The 20,896-nt window shown below is 44.4% G+C and overlaps 4 protein-coding genes across 6 annotated transcripts; 3 read left to right on the plus strand and 1 right to left on the minus strand.

The window, feature by feature from the left end:
• Positions 1-822: 822 nt before the first annotated feature.
• nanog (nanog homeobox) lies at positions 823-3,043 on the plus strand. The gene is made up of 4 exons (XM_076013740.1): positions 823-1,429; positions 1,746-2,122; positions 2,226-2,390; positions 2,623-3,043. The coding sequence occupies exons 1-4, from the start codon at positions 1,030-1,032 to the stop codon at positions 2,959-2,961; spliced, it is 1,281 nt and encodes a 426-aa protein (XP_075869855.1). The 5' UTR covers positions 823-1,029; the 3' UTR covers positions 2,962-3,043.
• A 403-nt stretch (positions 3,044-3,446) lies between these two features.
• tm9sf1 (transmembrane 9 superfamily member 1) lies at positions 3,447-11,723 on the minus strand. Of its 2 annotated transcripts, XM_076013739.1 has the most exons (10): positions 11,570-11,723; positions 11,285-11,492; positions 10,443-10,653; positions 9,530-9,661; positions 8,576-8,698; positions 8,145-8,467; positions 7,434-7,588; positions 7,162-7,347; positions 5,807-6,080; positions 3,447-4,850 (listed from the first exon to the last, which is right to left on the minus strand). In XM_076013739.1, the coding sequence occupies exons 3-10, from the start codon at positions 10,647-10,649 to the stop codon at positions 4,457-4,459; spliced, it is 1,794 nt and encodes a 597-aa protein (XP_075869854.1). In that variant the 5' UTR covers positions 10,650-10,653; positions 11,285-11,492; positions 11,570-11,723; the 3' UTR covers positions 3,447-4,456. The 2 variants fall into 2 exon arrangements, with proteins under 2 accessions (XP_075869854.1, XP_075869853.1); XM_076013738.1 differs by having other exon boundaries at positions 11,285-11,721.
• Positions 11,724-11,863: 140 nt separating this feature from the next.
• fen1 (flap structure-specific endonuclease 1) lies at positions 11,864-15,053 on the plus strand. 2 transcript variants are annotated; one of them, XM_076013741.1, is made up of 12 exons: positions 11,864-11,993; positions 12,320-12,423; positions 12,686-12,788; positions 12,886-12,988; positions 13,122-13,185; positions 13,346-13,455; positions 13,572-13,708; positions 13,860-13,926; positions 14,011-14,142; positions 14,235-14,386; positions 14,506-14,620; positions 14,807-15,053. In XM_076013741.1, the coding sequence occupies exons 2-12, from the start codon at positions 12,342-12,344 to the stop codon at positions 14,882-14,884; spliced, it is 1,143 nt and encodes a 380-aa protein (XP_075869856.1). In that variant the 5' UTR covers positions 11,864-11,993; positions 12,320-12,341; the 3' UTR covers positions 14,885-15,053. The 2 variants fall into 2 exon arrangements, with proteins under 2 accessions (XP_075869856.1, XP_075869858.1); XM_076013743.1 differs by lacking the exon at positions 11,864-11,993 and adding an exon at positions 12,058-12,079.
• Positions 15,054-15,656: 603 nt separating this feature from the next.
• On the plus strand, positions 15,657-19,286 carry LOC142880080 (myelin-associated glycoprotein-like). The gene is made up of 7 exons (XM_076013724.1): positions 15,657-15,806; positions 15,987-16,370; positions 17,279-17,575; positions 17,652-17,918; positions 18,497-18,584; positions 18,762-18,804; positions 19,079-19,286. Exons 1-7 carry the CDS (start codon positions 15,764-15,766, stop codon positions 19,259-19,261), a joined length of 1,305 nt encoding a protein of 434 aa, XP_075869839.1. The 5' UTR covers positions 15,657-15,763; the 3' UTR covers positions 19,262-19,286.
• Positions 19,287-20,896: the final 1,610 nt, after the last annotated feature.

The following is a 20,896-nucleotide window of genomic DNA, read 5'->3' on the forward strand; positions in this document are numbered from 1 at the left end:
GAGCACCCACTTTTTTCTCTCTCTCTCAGTGCTTATTATGGGCTTACAGGGAGGAGGGTCAACAGTCCAGGGTACGGAGAGAGAGGAAAAGAGATGAAAAGCACAAATAGGGTCGAGCGGGAGTCAGTCGTGACGTGTGATAAGAGTATTGGCAAGAATGAAAGGTTGGAATGGCCATGGAGGAAGAGTGAATTTAATGCGGGTCAGTTGCTGCTGTGAGAAGAGAATGCAGATGAGGAGGAGGCAGACGGTTCGCCGTGGTGACTGCTAAAGGAACAACAAAAAGAAAAAGCTTGCTTGGATCAAGTAAATACATTTATTATCAAATAATGTGTAAAAGTACTATTAACGCAACACAATGAATTCTAATCAATAGAGCATGTTAAAAAAAAAAGAAAACCAGAGCTCACCAATCTATGTATTAAGCCAATTGAGAATTTAAACCATTTAAAGTGATTGGAGATTTTTTTTAGGAATATATTTGAGCCCAGGGGTAGGTCTAGATAAGTCCATACTTCTTCCTACCCCCCTTTAGAACACTATTTATCTGATACTGTTCTGTTGTCTGTTTCTTTCGCTGTTTGCTTGTCTTTGTTTTTCTTTCTTTTTTTTTTTAAATAAATAAATAAATACATATATATATTTAGTTTTGTTTCAATCTCGAAGGTTTTGAGCCCAAGCCAGAAAAAAAAACGCACAAACGTTTCAAACGCAAAGGTTAAAACTCGGTAGCCAATGAAATGAGAGTTCAGCCCCACCTATCACATGTCCACTGAGACACGCCCACACACGTGTTTATAAACAGCCGGTGCGCCGCACACTTGCACTAACGTAAATTAACGCGGTTAACGTGGTGATGTGCTCCTTGCACATTTCTGCATTGTAACGTGGCACTCGAGTCTTTTCTTCCTCAACCATCCCAAAAGTTGCGTCTTCGGCGACTAAGCCTGTTGATTTTGGATCCCCCATTTCCCTCACACTTTTTGTGTTTCGGCGCTTTTTTTTTTTTTTTTTCTTTTCTACTCGCAAATGGCAGACTGGAAGACGCACTTGAATTACAACTACACACCCGCGTACCATGCCTACGCCTACGGGCTCCTGTACCCACATGGTTTCGACCAAAACCACGGCGGCAACGCCGCCGGAGTCACCAATGTGAGGGGCAACCTCGCGGCACCGACACCGGCCTACCAGGCCGCCAGCGCCGTAAGAGCTCAGGAGGAAGAGTCCCCGCCGCACAGCCCAGAGGAACACGCCGGGAACGTTCAGTACCACTACCCGAGTTCGGTGTTCGAGTACCTCGGGGCAAGCACCGCCGAGCGGCTGATATTCAAAGGGCTGTGCCGGGCTTCCGTAGACGAACGACCGAAGGAGGCCAGGCAGGCCGGAAGTGACACGGCCAGTGACTCCGAAACATACATCTCACCAGGTATTGAAACCGTTTTTAAAGAATCGCCGAGAATACAAAAAAATGTCAGGAAAAGAGTTGGCGCCAAAACCAGCCGCGCTCGACACGGAATTCTCGAAGTATAGTGGTTTTTAGTTGAGGTTTAGTCGAGTATTACTGTATTTTTTGTCATTTATTTTTCTTTTTCCGTTTTTGCTAAACTTGTATTTGTTGATGGTGAATTACTAAAAGTAAGTTTGTAGGATGGGATTCAATGAGTCTTCACTTCTTCCCACGACTACTGAAGCATTTCAATGGACGAGATAATATCTTACCCATTTTGTTTTCTCTACCACAGGTTCATGGAGTTCTGCCAGCAGCAGAGAAGGAAGTCAACCCCAGGCTGACTGCATAACCTGGGCCAAGACCGACCAAGACGAGGCAAGCGGCAGGAGCCCAGACACCGACTCGTGCGGTTCTCCCATAGAGGAGCCGAGGTCCTATGTGGTCCTCGGGAATGAGCCCAATCACAATGACGAAGGCACGGCGGCTGTTTCTCACATGGAGGCGAACGCCCCGAAGACGCCAACGGCAAACACCCCTAAATCAAAAGCCAGGGCGACCTTCACGGATTCTCAGATGAATATCCTCTCGGAGAGATTTAGCATGCAGAGATACCTCTCTCCGTCTGAAATGCGGGGCCTGGCAGAAGTGACCGGGCTCACCTACAAACAGGTGCGGAGGCTGTTTGGATTCTAGAAAGAGAAAATTCCAAAGTTGAAATCCACAATATTGCCTATACTGAAATGTGTGTCGTTCTTTTTTTTCTTTTTGAAAGGTGAAGACCTGGTTTCAGAACCGCAGGATGAAGCTAAGGAGGGAACAGAAGAGCAGTGGCACCGTCTGGGGACCTGAACGCTACGCCGCCAACAAGGACCGCCAAGCCGGCGGTGCACCCCTCAACTGTTCGCCGCTCACCCCGCCTGCAGTTTCCCACGATTATGTACGTTTGCATTCCATGGCTATTCTAAACTTTGCGCACTTGTCCCGCCCAACGCTTCCTGTCAAGTTGTGACAGAGAGACAGTGGCTTGGACATAGAACAAAGTCGTCTTTAAATGGAGGTCGATTCGTAGTCCTGCTTTGACCTTAAAGGAAAGGCGAAACACTCACGGAACCTAAACCTATGTGTTGAAATTCTTTCGGTGCTAAACGCAAGTCTCTCTGTGTCTGCAGTATCGCGGAGACGCTCGGCCCCAGCTGAACACCCAGCACATGATGGAGGCCGCTTTGAAGAACCCCGCTTCCCAGAACCTGGCCTTCTACCTGGCTACAATGGCTCCAAATTCTGGATCTGCCGGTTACCCGTCCTGGTCCTCCATTCCTGGCATGCCCCAGACGACGGGGGTCTGGTCCATGCCGCCAGGGATCTGCCATTATGATTACAACCCGAGTGCGTTCAACGTGGCCGGAGGGCCCCCTGCAGAGATCGCAAGGCAAGACGGGAAAAATGAAAGCAAGCGCGTGGATAACCGCTGCCCTCCAAACACAGCACTGGTAAATGTTAGTCAGTAGTTGTGCTTTTTATGATTTTTTAATTTTTTTTATATTTCACATGTGGCCCAACAGCCGTGTATTCTATCCTTTTATTTTGAAAGTTTTATTTCCACATATTTTCCAACTGTACATATGCCTTGTTCATAGTTTGGCCATTTTTATATTGTGGAATTATGTATTTTTATACTATGTATTTAATGTGAGTGTTTTTAGGGTTTGGGTATGCAAAATCTGTCCAAATTAAGTGCATCCTTTGTTTTCCCAGTACGGGATGTGGTCACGTGCACATATTTTCTTCCATTTAAGGGTTACTGGCTCGTACACTGTTGTCTCTGTTTCACTTGTTTTGTTTTGATTGCATGATTACACTGGACATTTTAATTACCCAAAAGTCCACATTAAAGCAAAAAAAAAATCCACTCGTGTTTTGTTAGGAAACTTTTTTTTTTTTTTTTAATTTTATTTAAAAGATATTTACAACAAATCCATGGAGACAATATTACTCCCTTCTCCAATATCTCAGTTTAATACAAAGGGCATCGCCCTTTTCTCTACTCCATTTGTGAAAGTACATTTGACATTGTCAGTTGAACCCCTCGTCCTGTAGAGCAGTGACAACGCTGAGAAAAGGTTGAAACAATTTAAAAAGGGAAACTTCTAGTCTAGTTTGTTTACACAGAATGTGAAACTCTTTGAAGTCTTTTAATATTGACTGTTTTTGCTGTGACAGATCTTAATGTAACAAAGTCAAAAAATTGGGGGAAATCGTATATTTGTGCTGTGCAGTTATTTAGAAGATTTTCAAAAGCTTGACTCTTGGGGGAAAATTGTATTAATGGGACTCGACACGTCTGTGAAATGAACTACTTGTAACTAAAAATGTAACTTGTCAAATTTCTCTGCTGTTCCAGAATGCAAGTTGCAGTGTGAAGCTCCCGCAGTTCACACACAGATTTCGGTGTGGATGTTTGGCTCCTGTGTCAAACTTTCCTGTATACTCAATCTTTTATGAATTGGTTGAAAATTTCTTTGAAAATGTTGACTTCCCTGCCCAGTGTGCCTTGGTCATCATAATAATAAAAAAAAGATTAACTCCCATAATGGACCGAGACTGTGTGATTTCCACTTTTCAAATTGAAAAATGAACCATTTCCATTTTTTGAGACTCGCCCAAAATCCTACCCAACCACAAAAAACACAAACGAGCACATTCCTGTGCTGCTCCTTAAGTTCACTGCCCTTTTATGCAAATTTTCTTACAATGTACTCTCAACAAAAAACAAGCAAAACAAATCCCATGTCCCCCTTCGAGGTGTACCTTCATTTCTATTTGTCCATAGCAGTGTCCCTTCAATCATCAAGAACAGCTCGTTAAATCAAAAACTCCTCAAGTCTGACCCCAAAAAGCAGATGTGTCTATGTTTCGTAGGGTTGGCCGATCGCCGAAAAAAAAACAAAAAAAACGTAGCCCACGTGTGCTACGACCAAATGGGCGTCCGCCGTGACTTGTCACCTAGTCCATCTTGAGGCTTCGGTAGATGTGGCGGATGAACGCCAGCGAGGCCCAGAACGACACGCTGCCCAGCATGAGCGAGAAGACGAACGCCGTGAGCAGGGAGTAGCCGAAGAACTCGGTGGTCTGCACCAGGCCGCTCATGGACGACCGGTTCCGGTAGTAAAAGACCGAGTAGACGAAGATGAAGAGGCCCGTGGAGCCCGTGCTGAGCACGCTCCGCCACCACCACTGGTAGTCCTCACCGGACAGCAGGAAGTAGGTCAGCGCCACCGAGATGCAGGCGCCCACCGAGAGCAGGATGGCGAAGACGCAGAGCAGGATGCCGTACAGGGTGTAGTACTCTCGGCCCCACACGGTGGCGAAAATGTAGTACAGCTCTACCGAGATGGCACTGGGGAACGAATGAATGGATGAAAGATTTTTTACTTGCGCAACAGGTATACAAACAATTTTTTTAAAATTCATATGAATTTTTTTTTTACATATATTGATACAAACAAACAAAACTGTGTCCTGTTTTAAAAAAATGAGTTGGAAGAAGTCCACACTTTTTTTTATTCAGACCCCTTTTTTTACTAATCACACAATTGTTATAATTCTGGTTCTAAATGTATATACATATATCCATCAAACAAATACCATGCAGTATACAATTTGTTCTATTTATAAACTCGTCCTCTTTCAGATACCTACTGAAAAAGCATTGTTTGTGCATCTTCTTAAGAGGCTAAAAGCAGTGTTAATTTTGTTTACGAAACATTTTTGTCGTAGTTATCGTCAACGACCTTTTTTTTTTTCTGACTAGAATGATAACTCAATCAAAATTAATTCACAAGGACCAAGATGATGACGAGGCGTATTGAAATTTTCGTCAACAACCAAAAACGAGACGAAAATGTCTGCCAGAGACGAGATCCAATCAGAGCTCATTTTGTTTTTGTGGCGGGAGGAGTTGGGAAAATAGTTGGGAAAGAAAACCAATCAGAGCGCCGCAGTCATGAAATTACGTAGTACGCACGCACGGATTATCTGGTACAGACTAGTGTGAGACCAAATGTCAACACCGGGGGAAAAAAACACTTTCCAAAAGCTGTGGCGCTGCAATTTTAGTTGACTAAAATGATTATGATATTTCGTCAACTAAAACTCGACTAAAACTAAAACGATTTAGTTGATTAAGTTATGACTAAAACTAAATAAGATTTTAGTCAAAAGACTATGACGAAAACTAAATCAAATTTTGCTGCCAAAATTAACACTGGCTAAAAGATGGCCAAAAGAACTCCTCACAATAAAATCCAAACTAAAATATTTCCATGGTGCTCGCAGAAGTGCGAAGGCGCTCACCTGAACGGAAGGAAGCCGCCGATGGCCATGTGCACGGCCGTGTGCTTGTACCAGGGCTGCGGGGGGATCTGCCGGGCGATGTTGCGGGTGCGACAGGGCGCCTGGAAGCTGCCCGCCCGGTTCTTCCCCACGATGCCGCCGATGACGGTGAGGGGGAAGCCCACCAGCACCCAGGCGCCCAGCAGCAGGAGCACGGTGGTGGCCGGCAGGGCCTGCGTGGAGCCGCTCCACCAGTGGATGGAGTTGACCACGCTCCACGTCAGGAAGAGCGGTGCTGGGAGGAGGAGGAGACGGACAATGTGTGATAATGAATGAATGCATTTAATTAAATGAGGCCAGGAAGTGTTTAGTATCGTGATTTTCTTTAGATTTATAGATTACTTTTTTTTTTTTAATCGGAGCCGGGAGCCTTAGTATCGTTCTATCGTGTCATTTTTTTTTAATTTTTAAATTTTTTTTACGTTTTCTGTACCTGGAAAAACTGTAAATGTGCTGCCTATTCTGTAGACTGTTAAATTCTCGAGTTAAATCTAACGATAGCCGGGTTCAGACTGCCAACCAAATACAGCAACCTGTTCAGTAATGTAATGCGGATTTGAGAAGGAATCGGATTTGAATCGGATTCACCTGCAGTCTGAACGCAGCCAATAAAATTGCAAAGTCTTAAATACATTGACTCGACTGTAACACTTGGTCATTAAATACCTTTCTGACAGGATTTTGATGTGTTTGAGAGAGACATAGAAGTACATTTTTTAATTGGGAATTTCTATTTTAAGACCTTTTATGACAGCCTTATTCATCTCTCACTGGTTTTGATTTTTTACATTTGCCCAGAGCGTTTACAGTCGTCTCGTTTAGTTTTACTTGCTTGTGATTTCCTTTGAGTTCTCACCTGGAGGGAGTGCCGTAAAACAAGCAGTTCACCCCCAGGGACTTGTGAAGTATTCCAATTCTGGATTTGAGCGATAACTGCAGAACTGGATTTTCTCGAGCGTCTTGGCACAAGGAACAGGAACATCGGCTTTGAGTGTTTGAACACACAGCAGCAGGATGTCGAGACAGGCACTCGGATCCTGTCTTGTGGGCACGTCCAAGATAGGTGAAAATACATTAAGTATACAAGGTCTATTGTTCTTCGGGCTCAGTTCTTCTCAAGCAAGGTTTGAGCTCTTGGGTGGGACCGGACACGGCTGAACTCTCGCTCATGACCAAACTATGTGCTGTGTCACACAGCAAATGATGAGGCAAGAATATCGTAGGAATACAGAAAATACCATGGAGGTGTGACTGAGGACTTATTGCTCAGTCAGATTCTGACCTGCAGGTAGATACATCCAAAAAAAACGTCTCACCGGAGAAGAGCGACGAGGTGAGGATGATGTTCCACACCCAGCGCTGGCCGCCGATCTGCGTGTAGAAGCTGCACGACACGTATCCGGACACGCAGCTGGTCAGGGCGTACACCACGATGGCGGCCGAGTTGATGGAGCCGTGGTGGTGCACGTTGAACATGCCGAAGAGCGCCATGACGATGATGCCTGTCGGGACGCGAGACGGGGTCAGTTCTGCGGACGGGCGCTAAAAATTTTCGCTCGAATCGAGTCGGCCGACGTCGACGGCTCACCGGTGGCGAGAGTGAGGAACTGGGCCCCGACGCCCAGCACGGCGCAGAGCAGGCCCTTGCACGGCGGGAACCTGAAGACGTCGGTGTGAATGATCTTCCAGCCGTTGTCCCCTTGGTCCAGGTCGTCACAGCCGCCCTCCTCCTCCACGTTGTACCTGCAGGATTTGGAACAGGTGTGTAAAATGCTATCTGCACTCTTAGATTTATTTATTTTTTTTTAATTTTTTTTTAGTGTTTATTTAACTGGGACGATACATCTAACATTGCCACAGAAAAGGGAAAAAAATGTGATGATGTATAGAAGACATCTAGCTTTAGCTAATTTGCAGTCTTAGTCCCTGGTCTTTTAAAATACAATGAGATGCTGAAAAACCAGTTCAAAAATAAATGATACCAATGCAGTGAATAACACACAAACAAAAAAATATTATCAAATCTTATCAAATAAAAAATGAAAGAAGAGAAACTGTACTCTTGCTTCCCAAAATGTACATTTACATTTTCCTTTCCTCACTTTGAAAACCTTTGTGTGAATTTAAAATTGTGCTTTATAATTAAAGTGGATTGGATTGGATTGTCAGTGCCTGTAATACAGTTCTACTAAAACAAGTTTTACAGTGTGATAACAGTTAAAAAAGACAAATTCATGTGGATTTTTCCACCGTCAACCCAAGTTTAGGGCAAAGCCTGCGAGTTTCAGCCGCGGCCGACCTGGCAAAGTCGTTCTTGAGGACCCGCATGAGGATGATGATGACGAAGCCCAGCAGCAGCACCACCAGCACCAGGGAGTTGATGATGGACAGCCAGTGGATCTCCAGCGTCTTGGGGAAGAAGGAGTAGTCCCTGAGGCGCTCCCCCCTGCGGGAGTGCGTGAGAGGGGTCTCGAACCAGCGCACGCTGTAGGTGTGGGTGACGGTCAGGCCGGGCGCCCCCTCCAGCGGCACGGGCTTGACGTCTTTCACCGACACGTTGGCAAAGATGACCGACTCGCCGTTGTACTCGATGTTGAAGTCCAGGTGGGTCCACAAGCCCACCTGTAGTAGGAGAAGAAATATAAAAAAAAGTCAGAGGTCGGAGGTTTCTTCTATTTTTTTTTTTTTTTTAAACCACTTTACTTTTAGGAGACAATCTGGAAGACCGACCTTGTGGCTATGGGGCAGGAATCCGCTCTCCTCGATGTATCCCACAAAGCCCCAGATTGGGATGTCGTCCAAGACAAACTCAAAGTAAAACAGCTCCTCAATGGCCTCGTGGAGCTGCTCTATCTGATGCACACAAACACACACGCATACACAAGACATTCAGTCTGACAGCTCTGAAATCTTGTTCCATCGACTCCTTATTCGCGCGGGATAAGTGAAGTCTGCAATTTACTCCATATCACTGACATTAATATCACATCCGCTTCTGTCGCAGGTGCAAAGCGGCGCTCAATGGCGGCTACGGCGGCGGTAAGCGTTTGGTCACATTATACGCTCGCGGCCACGGCGACTGTAAATAAAATGTCAAAGCAGCGACGGGCGACTTCTGAACAATGTGCAGTTGTTGGATGGGAAAACGTGTCTTCCCACGTGCTGCTATATGCAAGTCATCCATCTCGCTATCTTACGACATTTTGCTCTTTTGATTGAGCGGCGCTTGCTCGTTCTTCGAAGGGTTTTCAAATACTGTATTTGCGCTTAAAACGCTGTCAAAACCGCCACTAACAATTCTACCCCCTGCAGCTTCCATTTATCGAGAGGAAAATAAAATAAAAGCAGAAAATACACTCCAATCCCTGAGACAGATTAGACTCACACAGGACGTCTGCGCATGGCGGAATGTGGTTGGTAATTTGCGGTGGGCGTTTTCACGTTACAAACGACAGACATGGCAAATTTGCCCAGGATCAAGATCACAGACGTCCTCCGCGATGATTACAAATTATTACCCAGGTAAAACTAGTCCGGTGTGAACAGGACTTTAGTCTACTTTTGGGAACCTGTGCCTAATTGAATAGAACTCATGATCGTATCAGGAAATCTCATATGTTCTGGCTGTTTTCGGATCACGAGCTCCCAGGCGAGTCCTCTGGTTTGTGTCGTGTCGACAAATACCTGCGTCTCCGTAAGGGTGAGGTGGCACAGAGGCTTCTTCTCCACGTTCTCCCGGAATCGGATCTGGTACAGCGACTCGGCCATCCTGTCCCCGTCCAGGACCTCGCCGAGACTCAGGGACTTGTGATGCACCTGCGGGGGAGAGCATTCATCAGAGCGGGGCGGCAGCGGACCTTCAGGGATGCCCTCCCCGATCCTGACAACTCGGAGGAAGCCGAGCGTTCAATCCTCTGGGGCCAGAAGTCGCCCAGGCAGTTGAACAACTCTGAGGCGGGTGGATGGAATCCTGTTCAGAATTGTTGCAGCGCAGCATCTTAAGCCGGGAGGGGACCTGCGGCGCATTTCTGACGCTTTGCGATCGACGCGGCTCTTTAAAAAAAAAAAAAAAAAAAAAAATTCGCCACGGAATTGCAGCTCTCGCAGCCGAGACAAAAGTGGCTGGGATGAGGATCAGCATCTCCAACCTCCCTATGTCTCCCGGCCAGCCTGGGGAAAGTTGATGTCGGTGGCCGAGGGTCTCGGCTTCCAACACTGCTGACAACAAAACGCAAACACATAGTAGCTCCTGGCAACTGCGATTGTTCCTGCCGCTGGCTATTTCGTGCTAGGTGAGAGAAACGCTCAATAAACTGGAACAAATCTAACTGGTCTGATGGGATGTGGCAGAAGCAGTGGGTTAACTGGCCCGGGGACTTTTTAAGATTTGCCAGAACCCCTCTGGAGACCTGACAACAACAACAACAACAACAACAACAAAAAAGCTCACTATTGGATGTCCAGCTCGACCGAACAGCACCGCAGAGGTGCTGCGACGCAAACAACGGCACCCGGCTGTTTCTGTCACATTTATACGGCACAAGGATGTTCTCTGTGGCGGCCCGTGAACGCGGCGGCGAACAGAAGCGACACTGACCTTCTCCGGCCTGCACACCGGCAGGGTGTAGTAGTGATACGTCTCCTGGGGGTTGTGATAAGGGCCCACTTTGTTGACATAGAGAGTCACATTGTCCCCTTGTTTGTATCCAGTCGTCCAGCTCGCCAGCGCACACAGGATCACGATGCGGTGCAGCCCCATTGTCTTCTGCCAGCCGCCTTGTCGGTGTCCTCTTCCCAACTGCATGTTCCTGACGGCGGAGGTGGATGAAGGCTATTAGTTCACGTGCCGCCGGCCACGTTTATGTGGTTAATTCTAAAGAATTGAAATACCAGGTGGTGGAGACGCCTTTAAGAAGAACTGTAAAAATGTAAGTGTGTTTTGACATTTTTTTTTTTAACATTGCTTTTTAATAAGCTGTCAATGAGCATCAGCGCGTGCTAATGTGTGAAAGACAAAGATTTAGCTTCTATTCTGGACTCAACAGCCTCGTAAAACTATTTCAAAAACTCTCTCTCTCTGCACATCTTCATACTTTTAAGTGCTTTTGTATATGTTGAGTTGTGAAAAGTGCAAAAATAAACTGGATTAAAGTGGAAAAACGAATTGTTTCAGCGTCACACTAATATTAGAGAAAGAATGGCGCCAGAAAATGATGCAGTATTACACCTACACATTCCTAAAACGTCTAATGTGTCACATGGCGAAGTCGGACAACTTCCTTGTTATACGCAAAGGTCCAATTTTGGAATTTTCTTTTTGTCCTCTTTGCAAGAATGACGGTAGGAGACACGAAAAAGAAGTTAGGAATGAATGAATAAATAAACAAAGAAATTAATGAAACCCAAATAAACTACAACAAAAACGAAACGCACACTCACTGGTCTTCACTGTTGCTCCACTTCAGTCTGCTGATACTCAACACCTGCCCCGTCGGACTCCAGGCCCCGACAGTCTCTCCGCTCCCTTGTGTGTGTGTGTGTGCCGATTCCGGAGCACTAGCGTTGAGATTTGCAGGTATACATCACGCAAATCCTCGCCACACAGTGTCGCGGAGAGGCTTTACGGCGTATCCGGGAACACCGAGTGCTGCGGAACAGGGATTCGACTCTCCACGTCACCGTAAAAAAAAAAAAAAAAAAAAAATGAAAATATCCGAGACTCACTTGAGTTTTTCCGGAGTGGGCGGGGAGACGAGCAGGCGCCGCAAGACGTTCACCGACAATTCACGGTCGACGACGTGGACCTCTTGCAAACCATTCGTGCAAAAGGCGGTTTATTGTGTTGGCTTAGCGCTGCTAAAAGACGACATTTTCAAAGCTCGTCGCTACCCCCGAACCATAATATTATTATTTTTTTCATTAATGACCGGATTTCCTCCCAACCACCAATCAGACGAGTCTAACGCACTTCCGTGTTAGCATTCAGGCCTTACTAATAGATGCGGAACAATCGATGCTCAATCACCCTTTATGTCTTGAAAACGCGGCACTGACCGATTGATAGATGTTGTCTTGCCATTCAGTTTCGCGCGAAAGTGACGCAGTTCCTGCCGCAAAGTGAGCCCAGACAAATACTTACAGCCAACTGGTAAGCGTGCGGCAAAAATAGTTACCAAATTTTACTGTTTGCATTATGAAGATGTCCATTTTTCCAATTTGCTAATAATAGCGTGGGTATGTTCAAAACTAGCTCGTGTGAATTCTGCACTCGCCTGCTCTCTTCACGTGTTATATCTAGCTTAATAGTAGTTAGCAGCTACGTATTATCTCGTTGTCAATTTGCATTCAAAGTTCTTCTGAAAAAAAAAAAATATTTTTTTAATTAAAGGGATGTTTGACCTCGAGTCCAGAAAATGGTGATCTCATAATGACCTGATAAACCCTAAATTATTTTTTTGTTTTGTTTTTTGGTAGTTGCAGCGTGAGCGTCATCGCAATGGGAATACACGGACTCGCAAAGTTGATCGCGGATCAGGCCCCCAGCGCCATCAAAGAGCAAGATATCAAGAACTATTTTGGTTATTATTATTATTATTATTATTATTATTATTATTATTATTATTATTATTACAATATTTTAAAATGTAGATTTATTTCTAAAGTATTTCTAACTCTTAGGTTAAATGCATTATTTAAGAATAGTTTTTAAGTTTATCTGTAATATGTATGTAACAATGTATGCATAAAGTTACTCTTAAATTACGGAGTATCGTTTTGAACATTACATGTTGCGTTACATTTCTTCACTTTGCTTTTTTTTTTTTTTTGCACATCCTGCAGGGAGGAAAATTGCCATTGATGCCTCCATGTGCATCTACCAGTTCCTGATTGCTGTACGCCAGGACGGGAACCTTCTGCAGAATGAGGAGGGAGAGACAACAAGGTTTGGCACCCTGGAATAGACAGACTCTGAAATTCAACTGAAGGGATTCCACGCGGCAAAACCGTTGTGTTCACCTCTTCAATCTCTTCATTTTCAGCCACCTGATGGGAATGTTCTACCGGACGATCCGCATGCTGGAGAACGGCATCAAGCCTGTGTATGTGTTTGACGGCAAACCCCCGCAGCTCAAATCATCAGAGGTCAGTCCGGTGTCCTCTGGCTCCCGGTTGGACATTTTGCCATTGTTTCGGCTGTAAGATTTCGAAGAAGCTGCTGCGACGGATAAAATTCTGACGTATGTTTCCGCGCTGCCTTGCTCTCGTTTGTCTCCAGCTGGAGAAGAGAGGAGAGAGGAGGGCAGAAGCTGAGAAGCAGTTGGCAAAAGCCCAGGAAGCAGGTGAGAGTTTATGCTCTTCACATTCTATTCAGCAATCATTCTGGATTAGAACACTATGGATTCAATCTTTAACAAGAGACCTTGTGATCAGCTTCTCATATCCCCCACCCCCCCCAAAATAAAACGTTTCTTCAACTCAGCTGTGTTTGTGTCATCACAGGGGAGCAGGAGAATATCGACAAATTCACAAAACGCCTGGTAAAAGTCACGAAGCAGCATAACGACGAGTGCAAGAAGCTGCTGGCGCTGATGGGAGTGCCTTTCGTTGAGGTACAGACCTGTTGTCCTTTTTGTACTTGCGCATCACAACTTGAAGGTATTAGAAGTGAGAGCTGGCAGTTAGCGTTTTTTTTTTTTTTTTTTTTTTGGGGGGGGGGGGGATCCAGGCGCCGTGCGAAGCTGAGGCCAGCTGTGCCGCCCTGGTCAAATCGGGCAAAGTCTTTGCCACCGCGACGGAAGACATGGATGGACTCACATTCGGGACCAACGTTCTGCTCAGGCACCTGACTGCCAGTGAAGCAAAGTAAGTGCCTAATCAGTGACTTCTTAATCAAGAAAGTAAAAAAAACAACAAGGTAAACTGTGTCTCAGCCTGTTTGACGTTCGAATACTATAAGTGTTTATGTTTTTTTTTGGATCTTAAATCTATAACCTTGTTGTTTTTTCTTCCCCAGGAAACTTCCAATTCAGGAATTCCACTTGGGTCGGATGCTGCAGGACATCGGCCTTACAAGCGAACAAGTAAGGCGTTTCCTCCGACAGATCCGCCTCTAGAATGCCGTGTTCCATTCGCTGCATGCATTCACTTCCTTTTTGGCCTCCCAGTTCATAGACCTTTGCATTCTGCTCGGCTGCGACTACTGCGGCACCATCAAGGGGATCGGCCCCAAACGGGCCATCGACCTCATCAGGCAGCACGGCTCCATCGAGGAAATCCTCGACAACATCGACCTGAGCGTATGTAGATTCCCGCTGCGGTGAGACGGCCCGAGGAGGTCTCGATCTGGCTCTGAATCTTTCCCCCTCCTGTACGTGTCGCCGTCGTGCAGAAACACCCCTCGCCAGAGGACTGGCTGTACAAGGAAGCCCGAGGTTTGTTTCTGGAGCCGGACGTGGTCGACTGCTCCACGCTGGAGCTGAAGTGGGGCGAGCCCGACGAGGACGGACTCATCCAGTTCATGTGCAGCGAAAAGCAGTTCAGGTCAATTGCGAACAGCCTGTCGTGCATACGTTTGGCCATTAGGTGGCAGTGCTGTTGCACGAAACCAACATCTCCGCCCGTGGATGAGAAGCAAATCTCTCTTTTGATTCTGTTTGCAGCGAGGACAGGATTCGTAACGGCTGTAAGAAGATTCTGAAGAGCCGGCAGGGAAGCACGCAGGGGCGACTCGACTCCTTCTTCACCGTCACCGGGAGTCTCTCCTCCAAACGGAAGGTAAACCAACCACGAGACAAACAGCGGCCAAGAACCGACTTCGTTTTTGGCTGCTTTGCCGTGATTGCCAGTGGAAATCTGAACTGTAATAATAACTAATACATGTTTTTTTTTTTTTTTTTTTTTTTTTTTTATGGATTCATCCTTAAAAAGTCTGACGCATTGGTTCTGTTTCTGTCTATACAGGAACCAGAGACGAAAGGGTCTGCGAAAAAGAAGCAAAAGACCGGCGCCACCCCTGGCAAATTTAGAAAGGGAAAATAGACCGGAAACCCCCAGTGCTGTAGAAATTAGTCGATTGTTTTCGTTCTCTGTTCCGATGGCCACCACTTGAAATCGGAAGTTGCAGAGAAAAAGTGTGTCCGTGTGTAAGAATATCCAGTGTTGATCTGAAAAAGTGAAGACCACCACATCATTTTTCCTTTTGCAGATGGAAAACCTGTTTCGAGGGCCATTTCCTGATTTTGAATTAAAAAAAAAAAAAAAAAAGTAGTGTTTCTATTCAAACGTTTTGCGTGAAATTATTTGTCACATTCATTATCCTTCTAAAAATTAAAAAAAAAAACAACCAAAAAAAGCAGCATGAGTGTGTTGTGTGAACATTTCACACCCGAGTGCATTTGATAAAGCTGATGTGCAAGTCTTGTCAGGTGTGACATCCATGTGATATTGTAGGCGTTCAGAAAAAGTTAAGGTGTCAGGGTTTTTGTGAGTTTTTTTTGTGTTTTTTCTTTTTTTTAAGACATCTTTGGGGGCGGGGAGGAAAGACAAGCACATGAGGAATTGAAACAGAGACAAAAATTCGGTGACTGTGCTGTGGTGTTTTCCTACTTGCAACACAAGGCAAATTTTGTAACCGTTCATGACAAACCAGCCCAGGGGACAATTTGTTGAAGTTGTCTGCTGTCAAATGTCACTCTGAGAACAAAACTTGGAAAATAATTTTCTCTCGTTTTTTACCCACTGGTAAGAAACATTTTACCAAATTTTTTACAGAGGTAAAAATATGGTTTATTTTCATTGCATACAGATTGACTTTCTTTCTTTTCTTTTTTTTTTTGTAAATGGGGAAGGAAGTTGTTTTGATAGTTAGGCAAAAATGAACTACCGCTGACAGTGTTGTTCAATTCAGGAGGGAGCAAAATGCTGGTAGCCACTTCATTACTGAGTGTCCTCTTTGTTTCAGGTGAGCTGTTTTCTTACATCGTATTCGCCTTCATATTGTTGAACTAATAAGTAGTGCCAATAGCTCCTCATGCATCTTGTATAGATTTGCACCTTGACAGGAAGAAGAAAATCTGTTTTGTTTGAAATACATCTTTGATGTATTTCAAACAGCTCCGTAATCAGAAATCTGAATTTGCAGATGTCTGGTCAGAGTGCGACAAAAACGCACACCTTATTATCACCACGCCACGGACAGTGCAAGGTTTATCCGGATCCTGCTTGGAAATCCCATGCAGCTTCACACCACAACTGTCTGAGCAGTTTGTGGGCAAGAGGAGCACCGGCGGAGTGTGGATTAAAAAGGACTCCAGATTTGCCCATAATCAAGACAATGTTGTCTTTAACAGCAGTAAGGAGACAAACGCATACCCGATGAAGTTCACGGGAGACCTGAATGAGAGAAACTGCACCACTTTATTCTCCAATTTGACCTCAGCTTATTCAAACGCGTACTTCTTCAGAGTGGAGAGCAAAGCATTCACGGCAACAGCTTCCTGTCATCATCTTAAAATAATAGTTCAAGGTAAGACGTTCCTCATTTGCATGCATGTTCTTTTATTAGGGGCTCAGCCTAACTATTTTGCCCAACTATTTCTTTTTTTTAAAAAAAAACTATTTAGCCCAACTAATTTCTTTTTTTAAAGTTTGCATAAACAGACACATATATACTCACTGTATATATTTATACGGTAAACTTTATTTACACACAGATTCCTCCTGCATTCTTGTGGACATGAGAACACTTGTTCCCGCAAATTACAAATGCAGCTGTTGTCAGATCACATGGTAAAGATCTTTGCATAACAAAGCTTGGTTTTTCGTGATTAGGCTATTAGGTGTAATTATCTCACATGAGATAATTAACCCAAATGTTTTTTTAAGAAAGAAAGAAAGAAAGAAAAATGTTAGCTTATTTGGCTAGCATCAGAATCTTGTTTAAAGAGTGTTGATTAAGCTTTTAGGTGTAATTATCTCACAAAAAATTTGTTTTCTTACCAAGGGTTGATGAGATAATTTACCCAAACGTTTTTAAGAAGGAAGGAAAGAAAGAAAGAAGTTAAAGAAAGAAAGAAAGAAAGAAAGAAAGATGTTAGCTAATTTGGCTAACGTCAGAATCTTGTTTAAAGAGTGTTGAATGCCTTCATATGCGGGCCCAGAATTGATACAAAGAAGTCGGGCCCTCTTTCGATAAAATCAAACAGCGCAGTGTCGGGCACCGGACACTAGAATGGGACGTTCCAACCTATGCAGGGCACTCATGGTATCTTGCACTGACTCACATATTTGTGCAAAACTTTCTTTTCAAGATGAAAGACATCCACAAATGAATAACGTGGAATCTGTCTGAATATGCCTGTCTGTTTTTCACCTTTTCACCTGTGGTTGTTTGGATGTTGTTAAATATAAAACGTAATTCCTTTGACGTCCCAGATTCTCCTCCGAGCCCTAAGATCGACGTCTCAGGTGTGCTGCGTGAGAAGGAGTCGGTCAATGTGACCTGCACGGCGGTGGTCCCCTGCCCGCGCTTCCCACCTCGACTGCGCTGGAATCTCCAGGATTCCCAGAACCAAACTTTGAGAAACGTGGACAGGGTCCTCGAGACTCAAATCTTGACGACCATCCGTCTTACAGACAGAAGCGATGGCGTTAACGTCACCTGTGTCGCCAGCTATCCTGTGAACAGCACGTTCGCATATGCAACGCAAGCAAAGACACTTGACGTTTCCTGTAAGGGTTTCTTGGTCTCTATCCCGTCAGCAAAGACTCTCCTACAGGCTTTGACGTTTGCTCCTTGTGTCCCCAGATGCTCCCAAAAACACCACGGTGTCCGTCACTCCAGACGGTTCGCTGCCAGCCGGTAGTTGGGTGACTCTGAACTGTTCCAGCGCAGCTAAGCCTCCCATTAGCAAGTTCACCTGGTTCAGAACCAGCCAAGGTGGAGGCGGAGCAAAAACAAAAGTGTCGGAAGGACGTGTTTTCAGTTTCAATTTGACAGACGAAGGAGTTTATAGGTGCGAGGCCAAGAATGATTACGGAACAGACTCATCAGAGATTCGTCTGGCTTTTCAAGGTAATCATATTGAGGGTACCGCGCTCGACTACAGCGGCGAAACAATGAATTTACTGGCTTGTTCAAAGTTGGAAATAAACATTAAATAGATGAGTTGGAGGACAGAAACTTGCTCGCTCAGGTGAACGACTAAAAAGTTTTAGTTCAGCAACGGGTTCGTTCGAATTTAAGAGGCGCTGGTGCGGATGTCCGTTTGTGACGCTGTAATTCCTCCTCAGTGTTTGACTGCGGCAACTTGCCTGCCGGCACGAATGAGTCATTGACTCACCCAGACCCTCACGCCCTGAGTTGCGACAAGGGAAATAGCAAATTTAACCATAGTGATCACCAGTATTCAGTCGCGACCTCCCAGTAAATGAAGAACTAACACTGCTGAAATTCCCCATGAGACAATTTTAATGATGCAGGAAATTCTCATTAAAAAAAAAAAAAAAGAGACAATGTGATAAGATTAAAAAAAAAGGAGAGGCACTAGCTGGGGCTAGGAGCGTGATTGACTACAACAGTACACTACAAAAAAAATTATAATTGACGTATATAGTTAGTATATGTGACCATATACTGATATTTTTTCATAGAACAAGAAAAGACCAGCAGTTCAGCGGGGGGCATTGTGGCCGGGATCATCGTGGTCATTTTGCTCCTCGGCGGAGTCGGCGCCACTTTGTAAGTTTGTCTTGATTTATTTTCCGTTTGCTTTACTGTTCATTAGTGTGAGAGTTTAAACCCCCACGGCCTTTTCTCTCTTGATGACGGTCGACAGGCAATCATAACGAGACTAGTCATAATTGTTGTCGACTACACCAATAATTAGAGCGGACGACGCCGTCCTTTGTCTTGTAGGTGGTTAAAGTCCAGACATGCAATGTCATCACAGTTGAGACAGGTGGGAGCGTACGCATCCACACGCACACGCACACGCACGCAAACACACACGCACACACACACACACACACCAATCTGGTAAACATACATATATGTAATATGTATATGGAAACATACTTACATACATATAGATAGACATATATACACATATACACACACACACACACACACACTTAAATATATGTATAGATATACACATATATATATATATATGTATACACACACACACACACACACACACATACATACGAATATGAATGATTTTTTTCATGCAGAGGCAGTCAGCTGCTCAGGGATCATCTGGAACAGTGGAAACGGAGGATGTCCTCTACAGCCAGGTTGACTTCTCCAAGCGTAGACCAGAAAAGACTTCAAGCCAGGCCCCCAACAGCAGAGAGCAGCAGTGCACACACTATGAGCGGGAGCCTGTCTACGCTCAGGTGAAGATAAACAAGTGAATTGGAGCGCGTGGAAGCTGCTCTTCACTGGCACCGAGGACGACGCGTAGAGGAACACGTACTTCCTCACTGACCCTCTCCAAAGTCAACGGAGGGAGAAAGCGGCCGTCTGCAGTCTTACAATGATAATGTGAATGAAGAATGTGAAGGAATGTCTGTGTCAATATCGCATACTGCACAGGCAGTTGGATCATGTCGTATTCATATCATAATGTGCTGACACTTCTCTGATGTTGTGTGTGTGAAGTGAAGCAACAGGAGCAGCTTTGCAATTAGTACTTTTTCACAATGTTTCCTCTTAGGTAAACTGCCTACTGTATATTTCTGGAAGAGTGCATGAGTCGTCACTCCTGCATCCTCCATCCTGCATTTTTTTTTAATTTTTTTTTTCGTGCGGGTGACTCAGACGTTGTTTTCCACTGCAAGCCCAAATGTAGACCTTGCTTTATTGAAAAATGCAGCAACTGAAATTGAAAACTCAAATTTTATTCATCTTGTTTTTTTTCCCGGTTTAATGTCAACTTGACTTTAACAATGTTGTGCGCCTCAGGAGTCATCGTATTCCTTTGTGTTGCTCCACTTTTCATAACATGTTTGCTGAACTTTGTCTCTGTGCCACACGGATTTGTGTCGCTGCGACCTGGAGAACTTTGTGGACCAAGGTAGCAGTAGACTTGCAAAAGGGAAAAATTGAAAGGAAAAGGTTTATCCTCAGAACTCCCCGTGCCCCTCAAAAAACAGGGGATGGCCTGACTTTCAGAAAAAGGGACGACAGGTAGTGAGGAACTGAGGAAACAAAGAAAAGATAAAAAGACACCGGCGAAAAGAAACTGAAAAGGGGAAGGGACCCGAAAAAAAAAAAAGGCAACTGAAAGGACTTGAGAAATATTTCTGTGACAATCAGAATGCTGTGCGAAGGCGGCTAGTATGGAGATATTGATGAGCAGATTAACCAGAAACCGATCAAAAACACCAGAGGTGGGAAGTAACAAAGTACAAATATTTTATTTCCATTACTGTACTGCAATAGATTTTTATAGGTATATGTTATTTACTTGAGTATTTCTTCTTATTGTGACTTTTTACGTCTACTCCCTACATTTGTACACAAATACTTTCTACGTCTTACATTGGGAAAAAAAAACATGTATTTAAAATAATTAAAATATATAAATTCTGTTATATTTGTTGTGACTTGAAGTGGAGCTATTTGAACCCTGCTGTTGTGTTGTTCAATATAAAAACTGGATCATATTTTAGAGGAAGACTTTTTTTTCCCGAGTACCTCGGCTTTGGGGTCACTGTTCAATACGTTTTCAGTACAGAAAAATACAAACAACGTTACTTTTTGCTATTAAAGCAGTAAACATCCAATATCGACTCCCTGGTCAAAACTATGACTGATTACACTGCAGCTGTGCTGCAGTTGAAAAAGAAAAAAAACAAAACAACTATAGTATTGAGAGAACACAGGCTTTTTAATCGACAGATGTCTTGTTTCATTAATCGCTTTTTTACTTTTGCGCAGGAACAATTCAGAACCTGTATTTTCTTCCTTTTATTCAAGTGAAAGAGTTGAATTTCTTACACGAGTAAAAAGTACAGAATGTGAACACATTTGCTCTGTCTGTCAAA

The sequence above is a fragment of the Nelusetta ayraudi genome, unplaced genomic scaffold (genome assembly GCF_046127955.1).
Source record: "Nelusetta ayraudi isolate G7.1 ecotype Tasmania unplaced genomic scaffold, CSIRO-AGI_Nayr_v1 ptg000155l, whole genome shotgun sequence".
Lineage (NCBI taxonomy): Eukaryota > Metazoa > Chordata > Actinopteri > Tetraodontiformes > Monacanthidae > Nelusetta > Nelusetta ayraudi.